This window comes from Callorhinchus milii, unplaced genomic scaffold, assembly GCF_018977255.1.
Source record: "Callorhinchus milii isolate IMCB2004 unplaced genomic scaffold, IMCB_Cmil_1.0 Scaffold5, whole genome shotgun sequence".
Classification (NCBI taxonomy): domain Eukaryota; kingdom Metazoa; phylum Chordata; class Chondrichthyes; order Chimaeriformes; family Callorhinchidae; genus Callorhinchus; species Callorhinchus milii.
The window spans coordinates 64,135,403-64,163,333 of record NW_024704746.1 but is presented as its reverse complement, the minus strand read 5'-3'; the positions used below and the strand labels follow the sequence as shown (position 1 = coordinate 64,163,333).

The 27,931-nt window shown below is 41.0% G+C and overlaps 1 protein-coding gene across 1 annotated transcript in view; it reads left to right on the top strand.

Moving 5' to 3' along the window:
• Nucleotides 1-20,394, top strand: part of LOC103177066 (collagen alpha-1(VII) chain-like) — a 116,435-nt gene extending 96,041 nt beyond the window's left edge. The window contains 8 exon segments of the mRNA XM_042335458.1: nt 2,453-2,506; nt 4,137-4,185; nt 5,665-5,673; nt 9,258-9,446; nt 16,935-16,975; nt 17,250-17,274; nt 19,211-19,386; nt 20,389-20,394. Of these exon segments, the coding sequence (XP_042191392.1) occupies nt 2,453-2,506; nt 4,137-4,185; nt 5,665-5,673; nt 9,258-9,446; nt 16,935-16,975; nt 17,250-17,274; nt 19,211-19,386; nt 20,389-20,394 (549 nt within the window).
• Nucleotides 20,395-27,931: the final 7,537 nt, after the last annotated feature.

Genomic DNA, 27,931 nt, shown 5'->3' with positions numbered 1-27,931 from the left:
AGTATTTTATGCTATGCAGTATATCATATTATTTGGGGCTTTAGCATCATGGATTGTTGGACTGAGACACGCAATCTAATCCTTCTCTAATGCCCGCTCCCCATTAGCTTTCATTTTCCTCTTTGTTGAAGACTTTGTTGAGTGTTTGGTTGCGAAGGAAACCAGGAATGGTTGTTGGACATGGACATAGGCAGACGATGCAACAGAACCTGTGCTTAGTTGGATCTGGAGAAGGGTGAAGGTGCTTTACGCTTGCTTGTCAGAAAGTCAGTTCTTATTCAGCTTGCAGTTGGTGCTAAAATCAGAATTATAATAATAATCATAATAATAATCCTTGCATTTGATATAGCAATTTATCAGTCACAGAATATACTGTAAAGTGGATTAACTGAGTATTTTGTATCAAGGGGATTGAGCAGACAAAGTATTGATTCTATCAATACAGTTTAAGGCAGTAAATCAATGAGTTTTGATGTCATTTATGAGCCACTTGTTTTTTTTAGCTTATTAGGTAGGATGCCAGTGGAGAATTTGGGCTGACTGTTTGCCCTCTGAGACGCCACCTTGTGTAAAGTAAATGCAAGTTGATGTTGTCGAATAACTTGTTTCACGGGAGGATGTCCCGAGGCGCTGGAGAGTCAAGGATTTGGACCCGAGCTGGGGGTTGGGATCAGGAAGGGTGGAGGTCAGGGAGGGTTGGGGGGGTAGGAAGGTGACCGAAGGCATGGTCGAAGAAGAGGGCCTTGAGATGGTTCAATCATTATTACGTAAACGTCAACAACTATTTAATGAAAATAAATCGGGAAAGGGTTAATCGGTGAAGTGCAGGCAACAAAAAAGTCGCAGGTATAGAAATCGCTGGAAATTACATGGAAAGTTTCCATCAAGTCAGAGCCACTTACTCATTGCCTGAGCTTGTGTGATCACACAGTCTAATGAACTGGACACAAAGCTTCTTACTCAGTCTGCTACCCCAAGTGAGTGCTTGTTATTTTATTTCCAAGTGAATAACTTGCACAGACAGCCTTGGTGTCTTTCGGTAAGCAATGATTCATCACCCAACATAGCGGAGAACAATTAATTAGTGTCCTTTGTGGCGTTTGATTATGACAACCAAATATTTTGTTGGAAATTGAATAAATAATCTCTTCTCTACATTTCTAAAAGGGAGACTATTCACTTGTCATAATGATGATAATAATAATAATGGTGATATTCCTTACGTTTGAGATAGCACCTTTCACGTCGAGAGAGTGTTTCAGTGCACTTCACAGGATTTGCTGCAAAGTGTTGCTGCACTAGCTGTGTATATTGTGTATTTTGTGGGCAAACACGGCAGCTAATTTGCACTCAGCCATGTCCCGCAAACAGCCATGAAACGAGTGACTGATTTTATCCCGGGCATTGTTTGCCAGGACACATGGAGAAACTCCCTTCTCTTTTCGAATAGCACCATAGGATCTTTATCGTCCACTCGAACAGGCAGACGGGACCTCGGTTTAACATTTCATCCGAAGGGCGCTACCTCCAACAACACAACGCACCCCTAGAACTGCATTGGAGTGTCAGCCTGGACTATATGAGCTCAAAGTCCTGATGTGGGTCTTGAACCTGCAAACCTGCTGACTCAGAGGCAAGATAGCTTCAGTAAGATTTACTTAGTAAGAGATTCCAGAGGCAGGGTGAAAGTAAGAACGATCCACTGGGGAATAAGGGGCCAATTGAGCCTGGAGAAGGTGGGAGTGAATGGCTCAAGCAGCCTAGTGCAATTTAATCCAAAGGATGAGACCTGATGATGCATTTGATATGGTGATTGCTTCCTCTTGAATCAACCTCGAGTGGCAATTTGGTTCAAGTCAATTCAAATGTAGCATTGACTGTGATATGTTCATATTGGCATCAATTTCCAGGGCATTTGTAAAATAAATATTGAGATACACAATTGCCGCTCAACTCCTGCTACATCATAAACACACTGCAATATTAGTGGAGTCGCATAGGGTTGCGATTAGAGCACTCGCCTCGCAAATGAGAGGACCTGGTTTTGATTCCTGGGCAGAGCAAAACCTTAAGCGAGTTACCTTATGCCACACAGCTCCGTTTACCTCGCAATAAGTAGGAACCTGGTTGTGAGTCGACTGGAGGATCATTTACTGGGGGTAATAATCCCTTCAAATAAAATTGGTCAATTAATCTATGATTAATTTGTGGGACTTGGTGTGCACAATTGGCTGGACAGTATATTCTGTGAAGCACTTTGAGACATCTCAACAACGTGATAAGGCGTTATATCAAATGCACAGATTAATATTATTATTAACATAGGTTCTAAGTGTGCTGATTACTGCAGTTTCGAATAACTATGGGGCATCACTACAAAATCAAGGGTGAGAATGAATGAATCCTGAGCTATTCTGCATTGTGAGTCACTTTCTTTCCTTGTTTTTCACAGGGAGAAGTTGGCCCCACTGGTCTGAAGGGTGAAAAGGGAGATCTTGGACTCTCAGTAAGTACCAAGTAAAGGCAGCACATATTTGAGGGTTAGAGCACTCTCTTTAATATCTGGTGCCTGGATTCAAATTTGACATATATTGATAATGTGAAAACCTCATCTCTCTCTCTGCTGGTTATAAGTGTCCTAAGGGCAGTTTCAGCCCAATTCCAATAACATAAAACTCTTCATAATTTAGCACTGAGTTAAAGAGGTCTGCCTCTCCGCGGGTTCCGACGATGGTTTGGTGTGAGGAATGAGAAATGAGGCAGCTGGGTTTTTAAAGGGTAGTGTTGCCATCGGGAACCTTTGCTCAGCATCTGACCCATTGCTACACTGACGTTAGTGTCGAGAGTAGAAGCAAGCTTATTTCTCAACAAAACTCGCATAAATCTAATCTGTATCAATCATATAATCGTCTAAGTTGTACATCTGGCCAAGAGTTTATATTCTACGCCGTTTGGACATAACTCATACTTTGCACAAGTCTTATTAAATGTATGGTCATAACTGATATGACTTACATGAGGTTTACTGTATTCCCAATTTAGTGTCAATGCATAGATATTATTTTGGGCTCTGGGAACTAGGACGATGCTGCCCTCCTACTTCACACAGATCCTGCACCCAAATTAGAGAGAGACAAATTAGTTCCGTGTTAAAGGTGTCACAATCCATAGGGACAACTCGCTTTCTTGTATAGACAAATTTTCATGTAAATGGTTGTTCTGCGATGCAGGAATTCTAAATACAATACAAAATTACCTTTGTACAGCGTCTCTCACATCGGGAGAATGTCCTAAGACAGAGATTTGGACCCGAACTAGGGGTTGGGATCAGAGAGGGTGGAGGGCAGAGAGAGTTGGGGTTGGAGGGTGGCTGAAGGTGTGGTCAAAGAGGAGAGTCTTGAGACGTGCCTTGAATAGCTGGTTCATAGCGAATCCAAAAAAATAGTTTTGTGAGAACAAAGATTGAAGAACGTGGTATACAATGCTCCAGAAGGCCCTGACTGTCCAGCACCTTGGGACGTCCTCCCGACATGAAAGGCGCTATACAAATATAATTTTGTACTGTATTGTTTATAGCTCAGAATTAATTATGGTGTATATGGTTTGTAAGCATGTACGAGTGGGTCCCCAGGCCTTGGCTCTTGCCAACCTGCGCCTAACACTTTCCAGAATTAGGTAAGCAGGATGCATCCCTCCGGGGAGAGAGAGAGTGCGCATTCCATTCCAACGACCTATCTCTATGGATTTCCATGTGTAGGTGGGATGCGTGGAATTCTCAGTTGGTTCTGGATACTCTTATGCATGGTGATGGGTTTCCGCATGGCTGACGAAAAAAAAAGCATGTGCGAGGACAGATTTCAGCTCATAAATGCCCCTCTGCCCAGTCAAACAGTTAAATAGCTTGTTGTCAGTGCTCAATGCCTGAATGAACGCACAATTGAACAAGAGTCATTTGGATGGGATGTTAACAGGATGCCAGGAAATGTGAAACCCACAACCCAGCATGACTCACTCACTGCCTTCGGGAAGTAAGGGGAGAAAACAAAACGCTAGATCGCTTAAGATGGATACTGTGCTTTACGGAGACAACCTGTACCACTTTCTCATCGTACAAACACAGTCTTCTTTCTGCGTAGGAAGAAGATGTGAAAGAAATTGTCAGAAAAGAAATGAGCGCTAAGTGTGGTAAGTCAATTAAAATTATTGTGTCAAAATGTTTTTTGTTTTTTTCTTGCTTGGAAAGCACACGTCAGCGATTCTCAAATGAGTTCAAAATGCGTCAACACACACCACAGGGTGACCAACTGTAATAATAATAAAAAAAATAATCCTTCCATTTGATACAGCACCTTATCACGTCTTCGAGACGTCTCAAAGCGCTTCACAGAACGTACTGTAAAGTGAATATATTTTGTGGGCGAAACGCAGCGGCCAATTGTATCTATGTCATTTATTAACGCGACAGATAAAAGCACTTTAAATTTAACTTTCATTTGATTCGTTCTTATTACTCATAGTGCCCACTTAGAAAGTAAATCCCAACTACAGTATTGTGCAGACCTGTAGCGTATTGGGTTAGAGCACACGCCTCGTAAGCGCGAGGAACCGGGTTCGATTCCCGGGCAGGGCGAAACCTTAGGCAAGTTTTGTTTCTCCACACTCCTCTGTTTACCTAGCAGTAAGTAGGAACCCGGTTGTTAGCAAATGCAGTATTTATATTGCAGGAATAAAGCAACTCCAACTATCCACATTAGCTTAATTGCTGTAATTATAGTGTTTGTTTCACTGCCACAGTGTTTGAGCTGAGAATTTACGAAACCGGTCAGCCCAGAACCATTGACATTTCTTCAGATTGGACAAGATTATTAGACGCACATTGAAGCTTCGATGAGCACAGCCTACAGCTCCTCAGCAGTTGATATTGCCCTTTTTATAACAACTGGGGCCGTACATGTTAAATGTGAACATGGCCCTTGAGAATGGGTCAAGCATTGAGTTCCTGCTTCGTGCTTAAACGAATCCTAACATTTACTTACAAGCAGGACCACTTTTCCCTCATTCCTGGTCGATCAAATAATATTTTTATTCAGCAACGCAGCACTAAACGACTCTGTGCTCAGAATGATACCAGTTAAATTTCTTGCCATATTAGGCTCATTAGAAACGACAGAATCTGAAATAGGTTGGACTTGAAAACTCAATTTGGTGTCACTCAAATAAAGCACGTCTCCGTTAACCCGTGCTGATCCAGTTTTGATGTGATTATTCCATTACATCTGCGATGTTTCCCTGTAACCCTCGCAGCATCAGCTACAATCATTTCCTTCTCAGAACAAACACTGGTTACTCTCCCCTTACTCTCCGACCACGACACCATTCTCCTGCAGCGTAGCGGTTGGAGTTCCGTAGCGTAGTGATTAGCGCGAGGCGAATGTACTCACCGATACGCTCCAGGACTCGGCTACAGTCGGTTTCCGTACACATAACGTTTATATCATCCTCCCGACGTGAAAGACCCTATACAAATGTAATTTTATTGTTGTTCTTATATTTAAGATGGCTAGCGTTAGCAATCAGTCCTACGGTCTCTTGCTGTACGTAAAAGTAAAATCTCCCTGCTTAATAAACTCTCTTGTGTGTTTTTTTCCCTTCTCCCCCCAACAGCTTGCGCAGGTGAGTGTGAATGCAGACTGGATCCACAGAACGGTGAGATACAATCTCGCTGCGTTTAAAACGGTGAATGGATTTTTTCACAGATACTTAAGACCATCCTAAAACCATCTGACTGCATGGGAAGATGTACATTGTTTGGACAGTGAGTCACAGTCCCTGTCTGTGTGCCTGGTCTTTGGGTGAGAACGGTATCAGATTACCCCTCCCACTCCTGTTATAGCAGAGGAATAGTTATCCAAACTTTAAATACTCACCAGTTGTGGAAAGTATTTGCCAAACCTTTGATTTGTTGATTTCAAAGAAAAGACACAGTGAATGATACAGTGGATCAAATAAGCAGCTGACGTCAATGGGATTAAACAATAGAGTCTCTTAGTCACTGACAATGAATTGTGCTTCGCAACCCTAACAGACACTTATGATCAATAATAACACTTGCAATGGATACAGTGACTTGTCCCGTCCCTGAGACATCTCAAAGCCCTTCACGGAATAGATTGTAAAGTGAATTGACTGTATTTTGAAGCTCAGCTGAAATTAGCAGAGTGAAGTTTACTCTGTCGCACAATTAATGGGGGTCTTATTAAGGTTTTGATGTCGTTCAGTTGTTTCGTGTGAGGAAAAAAAAAGGCCTCCGGGATATTTCTTACATGGCCATAAAAGGAAGATACTGCTTAACCTGTGGGATCTCAATTCCAAATTGTGAGATTGTGAGATTTTTAGCAGTATTCCCTGTTAGTGGTTAGAGCACTCGCTTTGCAAGCGAGAGACCCGAGTTCAATTCCAGGCAGAGGGCGAAACCTTGGGCAAGTTTCCTTACTCCACACAGAGCCTAATAATATTCCCTCCAAAAACCAAAAAGAATAATAAATTGGTCATTTTCAATCCACGACTGTTTGTGGGACATTGCTGTGCGCAATTGGCTGCCGCGTTCGCCCACAAATATGCAGTCAATTCACTTTACAGTGTGTTCTGTGAAACGCTTTGGGACGTCCTCCCGACGTGAAAAGCGCTATATCAAATGCAAGGATTATTATTATTATTATTAGCGGCTGTAGCAACAATGATACAAATCGTTCTGCAATGAACCACTTGAGTGTAATAAAATAACACTGCCCTCTCTCTACCTTTCTCTCTCTCTCTCTCTCTCTCTCTATATATATATACATATATCCCTCCATAAGCAGAACATTTCATGGATTTTTATACATAGATAATTGCAGTGCGCAATTGGCTGCCGCGTTTCGCCCACAAAATACACGGTCAATCCACTTCACAATACATTCCGTGAAGAGCTTTGGGACGTCTCGACGACGTGATAAATCGCTATATCAAATGCAAGGATTATTACTATAATAATAGTAATAACGTGACAATTGTGTAACTTAGAAGTCTTTTCATCACGCATTTAGGATGGGAGATGGTGGTGATCAGTGCGTGATGGATGCTTGGTGCCTCCAATCCCTCAAACAGCAAATTATGTCTTGATAATGGAAAGATTAGACATTTGAGTTCAAATCAAAGGAGCTGCTAATCACTCGCGTTCAAGTAAATAGAAACGTGGGTGGTGCAGAATATTGCGGGCAAAAAAAATAAATCAAAGTACACCAAACATCTGTTGCCCGCGCCTCAAACGTTCATGTTTTTTTACATTTTAAATTAANTTTTTTTTAACATTGCGGTAAAGTGAAGTCCTTTACGTTCCTTTATTTCCTGAAGGGAATGACTGAAGCTGGGGCTTGTTTCCATGGAAACTATTAGCCCTCTCTCAAAATCCTTTGGGACAACAACAAATTACAATTGTAATAGCACCCTTCACGTCGGAAAGACATCCCATGGCACTGAGACGTCTCTTACTCCTTTGCACCCTCCCTTCCTGCCTCCTAAACATCTACCTGCCCGGACCTTTGATTAACATCCTCAGATTTTTTTTTCCCCCCATCCCCTCGCTTTGTTCGATCAACCACAACATCTCAGTAAAGCATTTCGAGATGTTACCTTATGTGAAAGATGCCAAGTTATTGTTGTTTGCCTCGCTCCAGTTGCCTTTCTTCACGTTTCTGCTAATGCAAGTGTTAGAGGTTATTTTTAGAGCAGAAATAGTGCATCATGTTTCGCTGCGTTGATTGTCAGAGATTATGGAAATGTACAGCTGCGAGTGTGAAATGTTTCAAATAAACTGAGGCCAATAATTAGTGTCATCCGGAACAAAATTGCGGAAAGTAGTAAAAGTGAAATGAGTTACACGTATCTGCTTCATTTCCATTGTACGTTGTACTGTAATATTCACTTGCCCAGGATATTTATGGTGCAGGCTAAGAAACATGAACGCACAAAAATAAATACTTGAGCTGACTAGTTAAATGAGTGTGTCATCGAGGAATGAATGTGTTGAAAGGTTTGAGTCTTCTCTACGATTGCACTAATTGCTTAAGCCTCTAATGAAATAGTAATTATACTTCACGGAATTATCATTCAATCACAACAAAACACCTCAAATTACGAAACCTAAAATACAAATACGGTACTTGGTTTAAATTTACATAGCGGAATTGGACAGGGTGTCCACAAAGTCCCATTACCCTCAATACAGTACACTGACCAACAACTGAAACAAGTGGAAGAATGATAATAATTGCATTTAGAAGTACTTTATTGTATTCAGTACAAGTGTCTAACTGTGTCTAGGATAAGTGTGTGTGAGCGCCATCATTTTCATGGGAGATATTGATCTGTTGCCATGTTTGGTGCCACATTTCCTTAACGTAACGGATTGAGAAGGTGAAATGCTTCTCCGACAGCTTGTTTCAGCTGCTCTGTAGTCTCGTCTTGTCGTTTTGTAACAGGGGTTTTGTAAGAGGACTTTGTGTGCGCTGTACAGATTTCAGCTCAAGATGTGACGAGATGAACGAATCGAAACATCAGTGTTCCTTTGAGATGACACGTTTATTTTCTTATGATTAATTGTTATCTTTATTAAATTCAGAAAGGTAAGTATCGGGGCACTGAATATTTTTTCCCCTCGGTGTAAGAATTTAGTAACCTCACCCTGTGTTTGACCTCCAGAGCTCAAGACCCTCCTCTTCGACCGTGCCTTCGGTCACCTTCTTACTCCTACCCTCCCCGCACTCCACCTCCCGATCCCAACTACCAGCTCGGGTGCGGAGCCCTGACTGTCCAGCACCGTGGGACGTCCTCCTGACGTGAAAAGCACTGTGCACATGTAATCCCTCCGTCTTGCCCCCTCCCTCCCCACCTTCAAATCCCGCCTAAAGACCTTCCTTTTTGATCGTGCTTACGGTCACCTTCCCCCCTCCCTCTTCCCTTGGCTGATTGTCAGACCCCGCCACCGTGAAGCGCTCCAGGACGCTATTCCACGTGAAGGGCGCTATATAAATGCAAGTTGTTGCTGTAAATTGCTGCTGCTGTTGTTGATAGCAGTACAAATGTGGAGGGAATTGGGGATAAAAAAAATGTTTTACAATGAACCACTAGTTTTTCCCAATCTATTAATTAAAATTGTGTTTTCGTTAAATCAAGTGCCGTCACGAGGGACTGAGATACTTTTCTTATTTATCTCGCAGGAAGAGATTTCCACTTGGTAGTTAGAACAAGTGATTCTGATGAGGACTATTGGGAGAGTGATGGAGAAAGGAAGGAAGACATGTATGACGAAGAGGACTATGAAGAATACAGCGAAGAGCAACAGTTTGCGGAAGACATTAGCTTTGAAAACGGAACAGAATCCGAGCATTACTTACGCAACACCACAGGTAAATTGCAGGTCCTGTATTGTCACCCATCACCAAAGTCCTCGCCAGGCTCCACTGACTCCATGTGTTCCATTGGATTTATTTCCAGGTCCTTTCTCTCACTTACAAATCCTACCCGCTACCACCTCCTTACATCCTGTAGCTCAGTGGTTCAGCACTCGCTTCGCAAGCGAGAGACCAGGCAGGGAGATATGTTAGACAAGTGTCCTGACTCCACACCACTCTGTTGACCTAGCAGCAAATAGGAACTCGGATGTTAGTCAATTGGTAGATCGCTTTTCCGGAGGTGATAATCCCTTCAAAATAATATTAACAAAGTCGGTGACTTCAATCCACGACTGTTTGTGGGACGCTGCTGTGTGCAATTGGCTGTCGCGTTTCGCCCACAAAATAAACAGTCAATTCACTTTACGGTATATTCTGTGAAGCGCCTTAAGACGTCTCGAAGATGTGATAAGGCGTTATATGAAATGCAAGGATTATTAATATTATTATCATCTCCTATCCTACTCTTCTGCTCGCTCCCTCCACTCAGCTAAATCGGGCTTTGCATGCGTACCCCTCCCTCTCCTGACCACTCACAGTGCCTGAGCCAACTCTCCCAACTGCTGGAACTCCATCCACCTACCACTCCATCTCGCCTTCTCTCTATTTAAGAATCCTTTGCATTTGAATCACATTATTAACAAGAAGAACCACTGCCATTGATGTAATGTGGTTTTCACATTGTTGAGATGTCTCAAAGCGCTTCACGGGATAGTACTGTAGAGTGCAGTGACTGTATAGTTTATAGATGTAGGCGTACACAGCAGCGAATTTGCACAGATCAATGTCCCACAATACAGCCATGAAAGTGAGTGAGCAATTTTATTTGAGGCCAAAACAGAAGTCGCTGGGAACTCAGTTCTGGCGAAGGGCGGTGGACCTAAAATCAAAGAGTAACTGTTGTAATCGCAGGGGCAGTTCAATCAGCACCTAAACAAAAATGACAGGTTAACCTTTTGGGCGAGGCTGTTCATCGGGACTAAGAAGAGCATCTATATACGATGGAGAACGAGCCCAGGATCAGATCAAGGAAACAAAACCATTCAGAAGATGTTCAAAAAACGAACAAAGAAACACTGACTCAATCACAAAAGTTCAGCTTATTAATAGATTGCGAAATGTTGAAAAAGGTGCAAAGGGTAAAACAAAACAAAACAGAGTATGACGGAATAATTGTGAAACTCCAGTAAAACTCTGTTCAAATGAAATGCCTTATCCATAATGTAATCCGTCCCTTGTTTTCATATGTTGCAAATCCCCAGCAACTGAAATTTCTTTTTTTGTATTTCTGCACTAAAGCAGCATCGGTTTAGTGATGGGGCCTGGAAATGGATATATTACTGACAATGTGATTTTTCAATCTAAAATTGGTTTTGCACATGATCCAGCTCAGCGGAGCACTCAGATCAATATGCATTACCACCTCAGCAACAAGAAGGACTTCGAGACATCTTCCTGATGTAAAAGGCGCTATGTCAAATGCAAATGTAAGGATTATTATTATCCAAATAAGCACTGAATCACATTATGTCTAGAAATATTCAGATCATTAGTCACGAGGAAAATAACACTGAACCCTTCTGATGGTAGCAGTTATTTGCGGTTTGACTCAGAGTATTTACATTAAAATCTGCTGCTGTTAGTTGCTGTTTCTGAATTCTTTTATGTAAGAAGTTTCAGGCGCAAGCTCAAGTCTGCCGACTTTTTTTAAATAACCAAATGTGTATAGTCTCGCACATTTTGTTTGAAATCCATATAGGATACTGCGAAAATGTCGAAAATAACAATTATGTTTAATGGAAAAAAATTTGAAAGTGTCCAGTTCATTTCCTCACCATTGGCTTAAGGACGTAAGAATTTTGCGCGACCGAGAGAAGACCAGGGTCCATCCAGTCCACCTTCCACCATCCTGGCAGTCGCATGACATGTCGTGTCTTAAAACTATATACTGTATCCCGAGATATTATTTGCTAAAAGAAATCTATCTCATTTGCTTCAGAAAGAATCGACATTTTCGGCTTCCACCGTCTCCCTACCTCTGCTTCTAGTCCCCGGCTTCCTCGTGCTGGGGTGAGGTTCCACTGACGCTATAAGGAACTGGGCGTTATTCACACGTGAATGTTGTCAGGCAACTTGACTTTAAGTGGCATTACAACAACAACAACTTGGACTTAAGTAGCGCCCTCCAGTCAGGGTAGCGTCTCAGAGCGCTTTACAGATGTTCCCACACACGTGCAGTTATGGTTGACAAAGGCCTTTCGACCCGTTTGATCTCAAATAAGAATCAGTAATGCCAGGAAAAGAGTAAAATTACTCAAAATAATAGTCAGAAAGATAGAACAGGCGGAGGGAAAAATAGTATGCAAATGTTTTCTTTTTATACCTGTTTTTTTGGTGTTTATTTTTGCACTTCAGGTTTACTGTCATACTAATAGAGCTATTCCCGACACCGGAGTAGCTTTGCGAGTATAATATCAATGTCGTTCGCAAAGTCACAGTATGGAGCAGTGGTGAAAACGTGTGAAACCTAACGTGCCAAGGAGACAATGTGCCAAGGCGGGGGGGAGGAATTTCCCAGGATCTGCTAGAATCTTAGGGCTAATTAGAAAGTATCTGATTAGGGTTTAATTATTCTGCTACGCAGTGCTATTTCATGTACATCGGACATTCGCCCCCAAAATATACAGTCAATTAAATAATAGTAATAATCCTTGCATTTGATTTAGCGCCTTATCACGCTGTTGAGACGTCTCAAAGCGCTTCACAGAATATACTGTAAAGTGAACAGACTGTATATTTTGTGGGCGAAACGGCTGATGTACAGAGAATAGCACCACGTAGCAGAATAATTAAACATTATTCAGATACTTTCAAACAAGTCTGATGCCACATTTCACAAATCAGACCTCCAACTCCTTTATAAATTCGCTTTACAATATATTCTAATGAAGCGCTTTGAGATGTCTCAACAACGTGATAAGGCGCTATATCAGAGGCAAGGAATATTGTTATTATTATTAATGGTAACGAAACTTCAGTGTGAATATTGATTTTGTCACCAGCATTCGAAATTAACGTTTGAAATCAATTTATAGTTCTAAAAAAAAATAAACGTTTTCATCCAACGGAAAATATTTTCGGAGTTTAGAATTATTTAGGCTATAACTGCTTATGCTAATCATCACTTAACATTCAATAAAACTTGTGACTTTTCAAACCATGACTCACGAGGAGAAATGCATTCCTTTCAGAACGTAAGAACTCGATTCCTCTTGAAAACAGTGAACTTTGTCGTGACTCAGTGGGTCTCGGCAAGGCTAGCAGAAGGTGCTACAATTGGTGTCAGTATTCCTGTAAATAAATCTGTAAAGAGTTTCCACTCCTCATCGTTATCGAATGACGTCCCGCGGCGCTGGATAGTCAGGGATTTGGACCCGAGCTGGGGGTTGGGATCAGGAGGAGGTGGAGGCCAGGGAGGGTGACCGAAAGTGCGGTCGAAGAGGAGGGTCTTGAGACGGGCCTTGAAGGAGGCAAGAAGGGGAAGTTGGGGGTGGGGGGGCGAGGCAAAGGGACTGAGGGATGGAGTTCCAGAGAGTGGGAGCAGAGAGGCTGAAGGCCCAACCGCTTGGTGGTTTATCCAATGATCCGCTGGAATGTACGTGTGTGGTAAACCATGTTCCTTGAACTCTGGAATATAGTAGTACAGAGTGCGCTCCTTTCAACACTAAATATTCTCTTGTTTTGAAATAGGGGGCTGAAAACTGCATATAGTACTCCAGGTGTAGTCTCACCAAAGCCGTAGGATTTGGAATTAATTTTCTGACCTTATACGTTTTTGTTATTGTCATTGATCGAGAGATTCACTGTGCACATTGAAAGTAATTGGTTGCTGCATTTCACTCATGATATTGATACAGTCAATTGACTTTACAATATATTCTGTGAAGCACTTTGAGACGTCCCAACACGAGATATGATGAGTCGCTCCATCAAACGCGAGGATTGTTATTATTATTAAAATTGACTTAATTTGAATAAGTAGCTGAAAATAATTTTATTCCAAGCGACACACTGTCGGAGGTGCAACTCTCTCGGGCAGCTTTGTGGGGGCAGAGACCAAACTACACGTAAAATGTCAGGAGAGAATAGCATTAAAAGAAGCCCTCTTCATTTTTATACACAGACATCCTGGGCTCATCAATCCATCTCATGTTTCGTTCACCAACTCCAGTCGACAAAAAAAACTAATTTACTCAAATAAGCACAATCACTGAGAAATATTATTGAAGCTTTCAAATGTCCAATCTAAAATATGTACGTATCTTGATAATGAGCCACTAAAAGAACAAAGTAACTTATTGAACTTCATTCTAAAAACCACGGTTGAAACTCAGATTAAATATTTGATCGTAATGAGAAGGGTAGCAATTCTGAAATACGCAATAGTTCAGGCAGTGCCATGTCTGAAATAACACAACTAGATGTAAAACGTCAGGGAAGAAAGACATCAAGAAAACTATTTAGAAAGGTTTCATTTTGATAGACAGCGTTATCATCATGAGCTGATTCAATCCGTCTCACTGTTTCATTCACTGACTCTAAAAGGGGGGAGGTGAGGAGGATGAAAATCATGCATTCAAGTAGGCATAACCATAATAATCTTTGCATTTGATACAGCCCCTTATCACATCGCTGAGACGTCTCAAAACGCTTCACAGAATATTTTGCAAAGAGAATTGTCTGCGTATTTTGTGGGCGAAACGCGACAGCCCATTGCTCACAGCAGTGCCCCTCAAACAGTCGTGGATTCAGAGACCAATTTGAGATTCTGAGTGTGTTCAAGATTTTATTGTAAATAGTCCTAGATCTTGGGATAACCTCCTGCTTTTGACCAGGACTAAATACTTGTCTTATACAAAGAAAAGTAAAGCACAGCCCTGTTTACCTTCATTGTCTACCTGGAATTGTTCAGTACAATAATTGAAGTTATGAGCAATGTTGATGGTGGGCTCTATCACAATCTGTGCTGCCAGGTGTAAAATTGCAACACCTTTAATGGATGAAATACCATTATACATAAAAGTTAATTTGCTTCCTGCTGAGAATCAGCCAGTAAATTTCAGTTTGCGCATAGGGATTGAATGACTACATTTTGGGTGAAGAGTGGAGTCCTGTAGCTCAGTGGTTAGAGCACTCGCTTCGCAAGCGAGAGACCTGAGTTCAATTCCAGGCAGGTCAGGGCGAAACCTTGGGCAAGTTTCCTTACTCCACACAGAGCCTAATAATAATCCCTCCAAAACCAAAACAATAATAAATTGGTCATTTTCAATCTACGACTGTTTGTGGGACATTGCTGTGCGCAATTGGCTGCCGCGTTCGCCCACAAATATACAGTCAATTCACTTTACAGTGTGTTCTGTGAAGCGCTTTGGGTCGTCCTCCCGACGTGAAAAGCGCTATATCAAATGCAAGGATTATTATTATTACCCCTGGAAGGCAATCTGCCAATCCATTAACAACCAGATTCCTACTTACTGTTAGGTAAACAGAAGTGTGGAAACTTGGCTAAGGTTTTGCCCTGCCCGGGAATCGAACCCAGGTCCTCTCGCTTGCGAGGCGAGTGCTCTAACCACTGAGCTACAGGACTCAGATGTGTCTTGTGATTCTTGAAGTTGTGTTTAACTTTCACTCAAGTTCTGATTCTGACTTTGTAAAGAAGATCCTGTTATCGCTCTGCCTACGCTTTACTGAACTGGACTTCCATCAATGAAAAGTCTAGTTAAAAATTCTAATATTTTGATCAAAAGGACATATTACGTGCAAATCCTATTTTATTAAGCAATGCTTTTGATTGCTTGTATAATAGTGGTCTGATCAAACAACTGTATTTATAAGTCATACAGCTGAGGGGGGAAATAAAAAACAGTTATTACCTCTCAGATCAGAGGAACCAGCTTAGTATTCATTTTAGCCTGCTGCAAAGACTTTGATTTTATAAATACTACATCTACATAACTCTAAAGCGGAGTCCTGTAATGCAGAGGTTATTCCACTCTCCTCGCAATCAAGAGGACCTAGGTTCGATTCTCAGGCGAGGTGAAACCATGGGCAAGTTTCCTTACTCCTCACACCTCTGCTTGCCTAGCAGTAAGTAGAAACCAGTATGTTACTCGATTGGTGGATCGCTGTACCAGGGGGTAATAATCCCTTCTTTTAAAAGAAAAATTTGTACGCAATTGGCTGCCACTTTTCGTCCACAAAATATACAGTCAATCCACTGTACAGTATACCCCGTGAAGCGCTTTGAGACGTCTCAACGATAATGATAATAATCCTTGCATTTGATATCGCGCCTTGTCACGTCTTTGTAAAGATCCTTGGTGAAATAATAAAGGCAACTACAAAGTTGTGCAATAGTTTGTTGTACTTGAACAACTCGGTGAATTATAATAGTCCTTATATTTGATACAGCGCCTTTCATGTCTGGAGAACATCTCAAATGCTTCACAGGATAGATTGCAAAGCATAGTGTATATTTTGTTGACAAACATTTCCTACTCCTGCTTCCTGAGTAAGACACCTTACAATTTTGTGTCCTTTTTTTGGAAAATCTGTATTTTTTTTCCTAAAATGTTCTATTTGAGATTCAGAGAACCTTTTAATTGCTGTCATCAATTTGTGATATCTTGACAAGGGAGCAAACTGCCAGTCTCTCCCATTTCAGACCTGACAATCAACAGATTGAATTGCCGTGGAGAAAATACCAGTGGTTCGCCTATTGAACCTCAGTTACTTTTTTTTTCCACGTATAATTTATAATTATTTCTAATAATGGGTTGATCTGGAAGACCTTGGACTGAGAAGATTAACTCTCATCATTAGTCCATATTGTCAGCCTGCCTGAAATGTTGAGCCTTTGTGATCAAATACATCCACTTATCTAATTAATTTATCAGAAAGGGTAATTACTGTGAACTGCCCCTTTTTGCCATGTTCTATCACAGCAGTGTAAAATTGCTGCAGTTCCCTCAAGTATTTGAGTTAAACATCTCTTGACTTTGCTATATTACACATCTCTTAACATTTTGCTAAGCACCACGAGTAAAATATATCTCTAATGAGACGTTAAACCAATGCTAAAGATGGATAAAAGAACCTAGCTGTCATTTGATAATTCCTTATGTCTGAAAGTTAATTGAACAAGAAATTTGCTTGCATATCCAGAGCATGTCTAACTGTCTTAAAGGTCTTAAAGTTACACGACTACCTTTTGAGAACAGTAGGCATTCAATTAATGTCTTCCAAAGTATTAATTGCTACAGAAAAAGAAGTGTTGATTTGGAGAATCTAAAGCTTAAACTCATCAAACAAAACAGTTTGATCCTCCGAGATCATGATCAGTTTGCCCTTGTGATTACATTATTTTTCCCCACATTTTTCAAGCATTCTTGGATGCTTTCCAACACTCCCATCGTAAAAGTGTAGTAAGGAAATATGGCAAAAATGTCCTGATACTTGGTCAAATAGCTCTTTCAGCCACTACGCCCCCAAACTCTGGAACACACTTCCTCTATCCCTCAGCCTCGCCTCTTCAACAACAACAACTTGCACTTATATAGTGCCCTCCACGCAGGGTAGACTTTCACAGCGCTTAACAGTGGCGAAGCCTAACTGACTCCGAGGTGGGGGAGGGGGGGGATGGGGGGTTGGTGGTTGAAGAGGACGGTCTTGAAAAAGGGGAGAGAGGGGGCAAGGCGGAGGGATTGAGAGAGAGTGTTCCAGAGTTTCGGGGCGTAGTGGCTGAAAGCGCGATCTCCGACGGTGGGGCAGAGGGTGCGAGGGACGGGCAGGAGGCCGGTGCCAGTCGAGCGGAGGTGTCGGGTGGTGGATTGAGGAGTGAGGAGGAGGTCAGAGAGGGAGGGAGGTGCCAGGGAGTGAAGGGATTCGAACACGAGAGTGAGGATCTTGAAGTCGATCCTTCCGGCGATGGGGAGCCAGTGAAGCCATCCTTCCCCACCTTTAGGTCATGCCTCCCCACCCCAGTGTCACGCTCTGCCACCTTCGAGTGCTCTGGGACGCTACCCTGCGTGAGGTGAGGGGAAGCCATATAAATGCAAGTTGTTGTTGTCAAACAGTAAAGAAATACCCGAGGGCATAGTTTTCAGCATTCCTAAACACATTCTGTTCCTTATCTACCGTTGGTGTAAAGGTCAGGAATGGTATGAAATTTGCAGCTCAAATTTATCGTTAATTTTTGCTGCCATATTATCCTAATTGTGATGCTCTGACCAGTTCCCTCCCCGGCCCCAGACTCTCACATTAAACTGATTCACTGGCCCCTAGAATTTTTAAACAACCGATCAAACTTTTTTGGGCAAAGAGAGACTGCGATTAACGCGTTCGGTCTGCGGCACACGGTTAATTCACTTTGCAGTACACTCTGTGAAGCTCTTCGAGACGTCTCAACGTCGCGATAAGACGCTGTATCAAATGCAAGGATTATTAGTATGAATATTTTGCTATGTCGGAGAGAGAATGCTGCGAGGTAGTATACATTTAACGACTGGAATATTTCACCTGTTGTTTGGGCAGCTTAAAGGGAGCTTTATTCTGAACTGGCCTGTACTGTAAAACCTCGAGAAAGTTATCCATTTCTCACTACTGAACATCCCTGACTTTGATGAGCACAATTCCTGCCTGGTATAAATTATGCATTATTGTCCCCCTTTTTTAAGAAAAACGTGCTTGACATTTCTCACGGTGTAATTGAAACAAAACGGCAGAAATGTAATTTCTTTCAATGAATTGGGAGACCTTTCAAGGAAGCACCTGGAAGCAATTACATGCCCATTGGTGTTCACAGGTCAATTGTCCTGTGACATTTACCAAGTTTAAAGAATATACTTGTTATGTTATGAAACACAGTAAACGACACGACCAATATTTAAATAGAAGCTAATTCAATGCGTGTGTCTCTCGTTAACACCTAAAACATCTCTCCAACCAGTGTAATTGAGTAATGAAGCTTAATGGACAGATCCTTTTGGTTGAAGCACCTTGTGGAGAGATCATTAATAGGTAAAATTCATGTATTAATGTCCATTAAACTCAGTCACATTGCACGTATTCAATGCCTCAAACTAAGTGAACTTTGTTGTGATCAGTCGGATGTCTGTCACGTACGGAAACTCATCACTATGCTTAACGGTCTCCAAAACAAACTACTGGGGGTTCCATATATGTATTGTTTATGGATAGTATTTATCTTCAAAAAGGAATATAATCTATTTCTCTTTCTTTCTATATATATATTACATGATGCAGGTATTTAGTTGTATAGTTAAAATGGACAATGTGTCAATAAATTCTGAATATTAATCAAAAAACGGGCGGTTGAATTAACATGCTATGAATTAATTGTGCTCGTAACTAAAATAGAAGTGCCAATCTTTTCACTGTCTTCTCAGTGGGATTTCCACCATCACATCAGTAAAAGATCACTTATTATTTGGATGTATGTTACTTTAACAAAAATCTCAGTGTAGATTAATATTGGGTTTGTCTGCAAGATATTACACTCTGTAGTAAAATCCTGTGAAGCGCTTTGAGATGTCCTCCCGACGTGAAAGGTATTGTATCAACCGTAAGGATTATTTATTATCATTAATAACAGACCAGCTTGTTTTTAACAGGTTTCTTTAACTTTATGCTCCATACAGATCCCTGCAGCCAACCCATGGATGAAGGTTCCTGCTCACTTTATGTGTTGTTGTGGTATTACTATCCTGAGAGCAGTGAATGCAGACCATTTGTATACAGTGGGTGTGGAGGAAACAATAATCATTTTGCTTCCAAACAAGAATGTATGGACAGATGTGTGGAAAGAAAAGAAAAGGTAATAGTTTTTTTCCTACACTTGTAAATTGCCATACATTTAAACTAAAACCCTTATTATATGAAGTCCTGCAATGTTTTGGTTAAAGCACTCGTCTCGCGAGCGAGTAGACCTGCTTCGATTCCCAGGTGCGGTAAAACCTGAGGCAGGTTTCCTTACTTCACGCAGCTCTGTTTACCTAACAGTAAGTAGAAACCCAGTTCTTAGTCGATTCAGGGATTGCTTGTTTGTGGGACACTGCTATGTAATTGGCTGCCATGTTCCTCCCTCAAAATATACAGTCAATGTATTCTGTGAAGCGCTTTGAGACGTCTCGAAGACGTCAGTGTATATCAACTGCAATGATTATTATTAAGCAACGTAAGGAAAAGATGGCACAGGTCTATTGAACGGGCCCCAGAAAGAGAGAAACTGGCTTAAACTGAGGTCCTAAACCTACGTTTGAGAGATCAGGACCTGAGAAGTTCAGGAATTCAGTCACAGAGGTGGAGGTTACATTGCAGCACTGTGTACACACCGTTCCACTTTTGTAGTGCATAAGTTTGGATCAAGTACACATTCAGGATTCCGCAACCCCACTTTATTCCTCCTACAGCATCCGAAAGGGGTCACTAATTTAGGTGGAAGTATTCTCCTGATGCTTTGCAGAAAATATTAGATCATTGTTTCGTCCGCAAAATATTCAGGTGGATAAATAGATAAGAATGATGGACAGAACAGTAGGTATCAAGAAATTAAGACCGATGTATGCACAGTTGCGCGTAATGTAACTAACAGTAGCACATTTGTAAGAAAACTAGACGCTTGATGTAATTCTGTCCAATAGGCTGCCCACAAAATACACAGTCAATTCACTTTACAGTGTATTCTGTGAAGCGCTTTGAGACGTCTCAACAACATGATAAGGCGCTATACAAAATGCAAGGACTATTATTATCCTTGTATAGGTACCTTCCAGAAACTGCATAACTTTTGTCTAACTTTATTTGTTCTTTATCATAGGACTGACACCTGTTAAATGAATCACCATCTGCCTCTTTTACATACATATATATTATATATATATCCATCTTGAGCCTTATAAGAACTGCCTTACATTGAAGAAGATAAAACATTTGACAGCAGAATTTATGCGCTGGAGAGGAAATATATCATTAAAACTGACAGTGGATCCCTGGATGTGAATCACGAAAGCTGAAATAGTGACGATAATTATGTGAACTTCACGAAGGTTTTTTTAATATGTCGGGAATGTTTATGTTTGATTTCCTTCGTTATTATGGACAAAAGATCTTGCATAGTGTAGCTGTTATTTAGCCTTTAGACTACAGTGTACCTTCAGGGAAGTGCTAGATTGTGTAGCTGTAATACTGAAACCATGTTAAAAGCATGTGAAGGTCATTTTGAAATTGGCTGAAACAGTACAGCGAAACAAATAACTTTTCTTTTGCTCACTTTTAGCACAGAAAATCAAGCAGCCCGAGAGGAAATTAACATTAGAACCACAGCATTGCTATGAGAGAGTTCTTCCAATAATATTTCTAGTTTTCTACTCTAGTATGAGCCTGCTATAATATTTTTTATATCAAAATCTCTTTTATTACTCCCGCTGGTCTCACGACCCTCCTCTTCAACCGTGCTTTTGGTCCCACTCCTATCCTTCCTGCCCTCCGCCTCCTCCTGATCCCAACCCCCCGTTCGGGTCCAAATCTCTGACTGTCCAATGCCTTGAGACGTCTTCCCGACATGAAAGGTGCCATACAAATGGAAGTTGTTCTTGGTATCACGTGCTGCCTGTTTCAGTTCATCATTCTCCCATTTTCCCTGTGGGTATTGGAAGAGAATCTAACGCCACATTCCTTAATTTTTTTTCTCATTTAATTTTTTTTCAGTGTTTGCATAAGTCTCCAATTGATGCAATTTAATGAGGAGTCACTGTACGAAGTCACTGTGCCACTGCACACCTCATAGTTTTCAGATTCCGTCACATAGGATGCAAGGAATATTATTATAAATGTAAATGGAAGAATATTAAAGGGAATGGGTGACTATAGGGAAAGCAGGGTCAGACCAGGCAGAGAAGATCACAAGCATATAATTGATAAGTCTCAAGGCCAATTTCTGTGTTGTGGCATTCAATGAATGTCTTGTAATAATGACTTATACTTGTTCTCACCTGATATTTGCAGCTACGGTTGTGACAATAATAATACTTGATGTTTCCAGAAACTGGTGTTTTCTATGATAATTAACATAACTGTACATAAAAAGTCCTGTACTACTTTGTGTGTCTATTAAATATGATACAAAACCAAGCTTTATTTACTATATTAAATAGACTTTCTTTTTACATTTCTATTGTGTAAAACAATAAATATATAGTGATAAATATACACATGAGAATCCAATAGTCTTCTCAATAGACTCCCTTTATTATTATACTTGATACCATAGTATCACAATGATCTGTAAATTTATTCAGTCAACTTTTGAATAATCCAGAATATATTAGATTGGTATTGAATACTTTTCTAGTATCTTGCATTATATGTAATATACTTTATTTTCCATTTATTAGCGCATAATAATAATAACTCTTGCATTTGATATACGGCTTTTCACATCTTCTAGACATTCAAAGCCCTTCACAGAATATACCGTAGAGTGTATTGACTGTATATTTGTGGGCGAAACGCAGCAGCCAATTGCACGCAGCAGTGTCACACAGACAGTCGTGGATTGAAGTGGCCAATTATTAGATTTTTTTTTGCTTGAAGGATCATTATCAGGCGAGAGGAGTAAGGAAACTTGCCCAAGGTTTTGCCCTGCCGGTAATCAAACCCAGGTCTCTCGCTTGCGAGGCGGGTTGTCTGACCACTGAGCTACAGGACTATGTGCATACTTTAACTCGAGCCTTTGTTGCCTTGTCTTATTTCACAGTTCCCCTCCAATTTGGTGTCATCTGCATTACCTTACACAGGGTCTGTGAATCCAGGTCATTATCGAAGGAACAGGAGAGGTCCCAGTAAAGACACTTAAGGCACCCCACTTAATAAGTCCCCTCATTTTGACCTAGCTACCCTATCTCCTTGCTTCCCTTCAGCCAATTCTGAATCCATGTCCACATTATGCCCTTGATATCAAATAACCAGTTGGTGAAGGCAGCCCAAAGCCTTGAGCCAATCCTAAATGTTCATTTGTTTGGAAGCATGAATTTTGGATTTCCTCTTCCAGTCAACCTTGCAAAATCAATATGAAGTTAAAAATAAACTGGAGTCAGACTGAGCAACTCATAAGATCATCGAAACATAGTGCAAACGGTGGTACTGCGTACGTAATATGCAGATCATGTTTTATTTTACGGTAATAATCCCAAAAAGAAATAAAGAAATAATAATAATTTGGTCACTCAATCCACGATTGTTTGTGGGACGCTGCTGTACACAATTGGCTGCCGAGTTTCACCCACAAAATATACAATCAATTCTCTTTACAGTATATCCTGTGAAACGCTTTGAGACATCTCGCAGACATGATAAGGCGCTGTATGAAATGCAAGGATTATCATTATCATCCCCCCCCTCCCCCACCTCTGAGAATGGATGGTCATTCAGTCATGGTGGGTTTCATGACATGATTCAATATGATTGAATGTTTATGTGGTTTGAAACATTATGATATATCACACCATTTGAATTGCAAAACTATCGAGTTTCAGACCACTGCACGTTCCTGGAGTGAAGCACAACCTCAGGATACGTCGCCAACTTTGTTGCAGCTGTATTGACGCCCACTTCTGTTATGATCTCTTTAGCCTTATGTTTTAATGAAATGACAGTAAAACAACCCACGGCACATCATCCTTGATACAATTAAAAGAACGGAATACAGTCTTATTATTATAATTTTCCTTGTTAGAGCTCGAGTAGGAATTTATAGAGGAACAACTTGAAATGTTACGATGACTTTGTCTCCTGGTTGTGACTGATTTACTGAAAACCCACGAAAGGTTTCTGGTGAGAAATTTATTTATTCTTGACACTTGTTCTCCAGTAGAATATCCCGAAGCGATGGACAGTCCAGACAGTAGAGATGAATTTAAGAGGAAGCTAGATTTACACATAAAGGAATAGAAGGCTGTGTGAGAGAGTGAGGTAACGGGAGGAGACTCATGTGAAGTATAAACACGGATCAGAGTATTTGGGTCAAATGGCTTGTTTCTGCGCAGAACAATCGACTTTGAGACTATAGTGACCACATTTCCAGGGACAGTCCCTGAATAATAATAATAATAATAATAATAATAATCCTTGCATTTGATATAGCGCTTTTCACGTCGGGAGGACGTCCCAAAGCGCTTCACAGAACACACTGTAAAGTGAATTGACTGTATATTTGTGGGCGAACGCGGCAGCCAATTGCGCACAGCAATGTCCCACAAACAGTCGTAGATTGAAAATGACCCAATTTTTTTTTTATTATTGTTTTTTGGTTTTTTTGGAGGGATTATTATTATCTTGTTGATACTCGTCAACAAGGTGATGTCTCACCACTGTAATCATAGACAGACTGCAGACATGGTTGGGAAGAGAGACTGCAGACATGGATGCAGTGGGCATGGAGAGAAGGAATAACATGACCAAATCCAGTGGCAGCCGGTTTCATAGCCAAGACCAATAATTTATATTTTGAAATAGACTGAGAACAGGAGAACTGTCTGCAATTGTTGTAGGCCTAGAAGCTTTCTTGCTTAAAAGCAGATATTTGAAAAGGTTAATGATGTCCTTTGAGAACACAGACTTCAGATGAAGTGCACATATACATACCAAATGTTGCACACATCAGTTTTGAACCCTGCACCTGCTTGATTTGGATACAGTGACAGCTGACTTGAGCCCAGGTCCCATCACTGCATACAGGCTGGGGCGGGAATGAGGTATAGTGAGATAATAATCCCTCCAAAACCAAAAACAATAATAAATTGGTCATTTTCAATCTACGACTGTTTGTGGGACATTGCTGTGCGCAATTGGCTGCCGCGTTCGCCCACAAATATGCAGTCAATTCACTTTACAGTGTGTTCTGTGAAGCGCTTTGGGACGTCCTCCCGACGTGAAAAGCGCTATATCAAAATGCAAGGATTATTATTATTATTAGTGTCCCTGGGTCCAAATTTGCCCCGTCTTGAGTTCAGCAACAAACTGAGCAAGAACAATAAGATTCTAAAACACATTCGCTCATCATAGAAACACGGCCATTAATCCAACAAGCTTCTCCAGTCCTGCCAGCATCAGGAAATTGTGGTGAGTTCAAATTTTTTTTTGTGTATGTGTTCCCGAATTTGGTGTACAAATTACGGTCGCCGTATTTGAGACATCCAGACAACGCAATACGGCACTTTATCAAATGCAAGGCTCATTGTTATATAATACAATATGTTGGGCATTAAAAGTTGTTTGAAACCAAAATAACAGCTTGTCCCTCCATCCTTTGAAATTCCATCCCACTGTACCTTCGCCTCGCGCTCTCCCTTGCCTCCTTCAAGGCCCATCTCAAGACCTTTCCTTTCAACCGCGCCTTTGGTCACCCTCCTACCCCTAACCTCCCTGCCCTCCTCTCAATCCCTGACTGTCCAGTGCCTTAGGATGTCCTCCTGATGTGAAAAGCTCTATGCAAATGTAATTTGTTGTTATTGTTGTTGATTAGACAAGCTTCAGCCTTGAGAGAAAATGACTGAGAGAGGACCTTACAGAGGTGAGTAACATTTTAAATAGGATTGAAAAACTAAACCTAGAGCAATACTTTAGGATGCATCAGGAAAGCAGAACAAGAGGACATGGGTTTAGTGTTGGGAAGAGCAATTTTAGGACGTTTTGCCAAACCGATTGCCAGAGCAGTGTCCCAAAAACAGTCATGGATTGAGTGATCAAACTCTTTTTATTTTTTTGTTTGGAGGGATTATTACCCCTGGAAACCGATCCTTCATTCAACTAACAACCAGGTTCCTACTTACTGTTAAGTAAACAGAGGCTTTTTGGAGTAAGGAAACTTGCCTAAGTAAGGTTTCGCCCTGCCCCGGAATCGAACCCGGGTCCTCTCGCTTGCAAGGCGAGCACGGTAACTACACCATAACAATTATTCTTTCCCCTCACCAGCTATCCTGTGGTCACTCCACTCCACATAAAGCAGCCTAATACTCTGATGGGAGGATGTTAGAGTGGGTATTCTGTAAAGATAGGATCAGATGGGCCTTCGTCATCCAAAATGATCTTGTGAACCACTCTGTCCCCATCCGAACTGTCTCCCACGACACAGTTCTACAAAGGATTGTGTCTTTACAAAGTCAGCCGCTGGGTGGAGCTGCTAAACACACTTTGCTATGGAGACATTACCCCCTTTTCACCTCTGGGACCAAGGTTCAAATTCCTGCTCAGAATGATTTGATGAGCGTCTTCTCTATCTATGTACGGCTCTCGTGTGAAAGGAGTTTGGGCAGAAATAATCCAATTTCGAGCAAGAGTGAATTCATCGCACACGGAACTCACTGAACTCTTTAATTCCTTAATTCTGCACTAATTGGCAGTAAATTGGAAATAACACTCAGAGTGATCACAGGATAGCTGGTGAGGGGAAAAAATAATTGTTATGGTGTAGTGGCAATAATAATAATCCTTGCATTTGATACAGCGCCTTATCACGTCTTCACGATGTCTCAAAGCGCTTCACAGAATACACTGTAAAGGGAATTAGCTGTATGTTTTGCGGGTTATAGTGGTATAGCTAATGTTCTTCTGTAACTGGAGCTAAGACAAACTAGGGTCCATTTTTTCATTACAACGTTGGGAGAATAATGCATATTTTTGAGGGAGTTAGTTTTTAATGGCCCTGTAAGCTTACTCCATACATTAAATGCAAATCTTTGCAGCTGAAGTTCCTACTCACTATTAATGCAGAAATACTTATTTGCAGCTGATTGAGTGTAGTAATTGGCTTGTCTGTATGCTTCACATTGAGTGGCTCAGGCAGGCTATATGAGCAACATACATTGTAAATGGAGAAATATACATTGAGGTAGGAAGTATATGTTGAGGTGGACAGTTATAAATACATATATAACCACTATTATTTTAAGAGCCATTTTAACACAGATAGGTTTTACATTCAACCTCTCTCCAAAGCTCTTCAAAACTTCTGCAAGCATGGATGGATTCACTCACAAAATAAAGAGTCAATTCACTTGACAGTAGGCACTATATCAAATGAAAGGGTTATTATTATTATTATTATTATGATACCAAGGCTCTGGACTAATTCACAAAACAACTTGATGTTGTAATGGCAGGATGACAGGGTAGGTATGCTAGAAAGTTGAGATAAAATGTGCAGAAAGGCCTTCAGTTAAGCTGCAGAAAAGCATTGGAGCAGAACAAATCATTAACACATTTCTAAAATGATCTATTTAACTGTGACAAGATTTTTTTTTCTGGTTCGACCAGTTTGGATACCCTATTCCATTAAGGCTGATTATTGTAGTTAAGAATTGGAATGAAAGGTAAAGTTGTTTGCCTGGGGAGAAGCTTGGCTGTCCTTCTCTTAAGAGGTTAATTAAACACAACGATTAACAAGAACCTTTCAGAAACAAGAAACCAAGAAATTTCACTGAAGGTCCTGTCAATAAGCAAGAGTTATCTGGTCCTGTGAAAAGCACAGAAAATTGCTAAATGTTAAACGGTAATAAGGGCAGACTCAAGGGCTTTCCTTGAAAGTTTTTCTTTCAAATTTGCAGAGAAAGATATGAGGTTAATTATCAAGTGTTGAAATTCTTGGGTTTCATAACTGGATGTTTTATTAAAACCTAGAACCAGATCCCACAACTTAGCTAAGTAGGAGTATCAGCGAGTATGAAGAAACGGTAGCAAATGGTATTGGGTTACAGTCAACAATAATCTAAGAAAATGTCAAACTCGACACGCTGAATGTCTTGCTCTTGTTCCTGCGATGTATGTTCCTATGTTGTATGTTCCTATGTTGTACCTACGTTCCTATAAGGGAGTCAGCCTGACTCAGTTGGTAGTACTCTTGTCTCTGAGGCAGAAGGTCAAGCCCCATGTTGAAGCATTGAGCTCATAGTCAAGACGAGAGGCTGATCACCCGGCCCTGATTCCATTTCATCCGGCTTCCTCTATAACCCATAAATGTTCTGTTATGGTTCTGGAAGGGAAACACCAAATTATTGCTTATCCTTATTGCTCATGTGGATGTTCCTCAAATAGGGCATCCAGCCCTCAGCAGCCAAAAGGTTGGACCACCCTCTCTAGGCTGATACTCGAGTGAAATGCTGAAGGGATGCTGCTTTGTCAGAGGTGCTGACTTCAGATGAGACGTTAAACTGAGGTCCTACCTGTCTGTTTGTGGGGATGTTAAAGAACCCGTGGTGCGATTCGAAAAGAGAAGGTAGTTTCTCCCAGTGTCTGGCCCAAACTAAAACTGGGGGAAAACAATGAAAGCACTGGCTGGCAAGCTTCTCGCTATTTGTCCAGCTAGG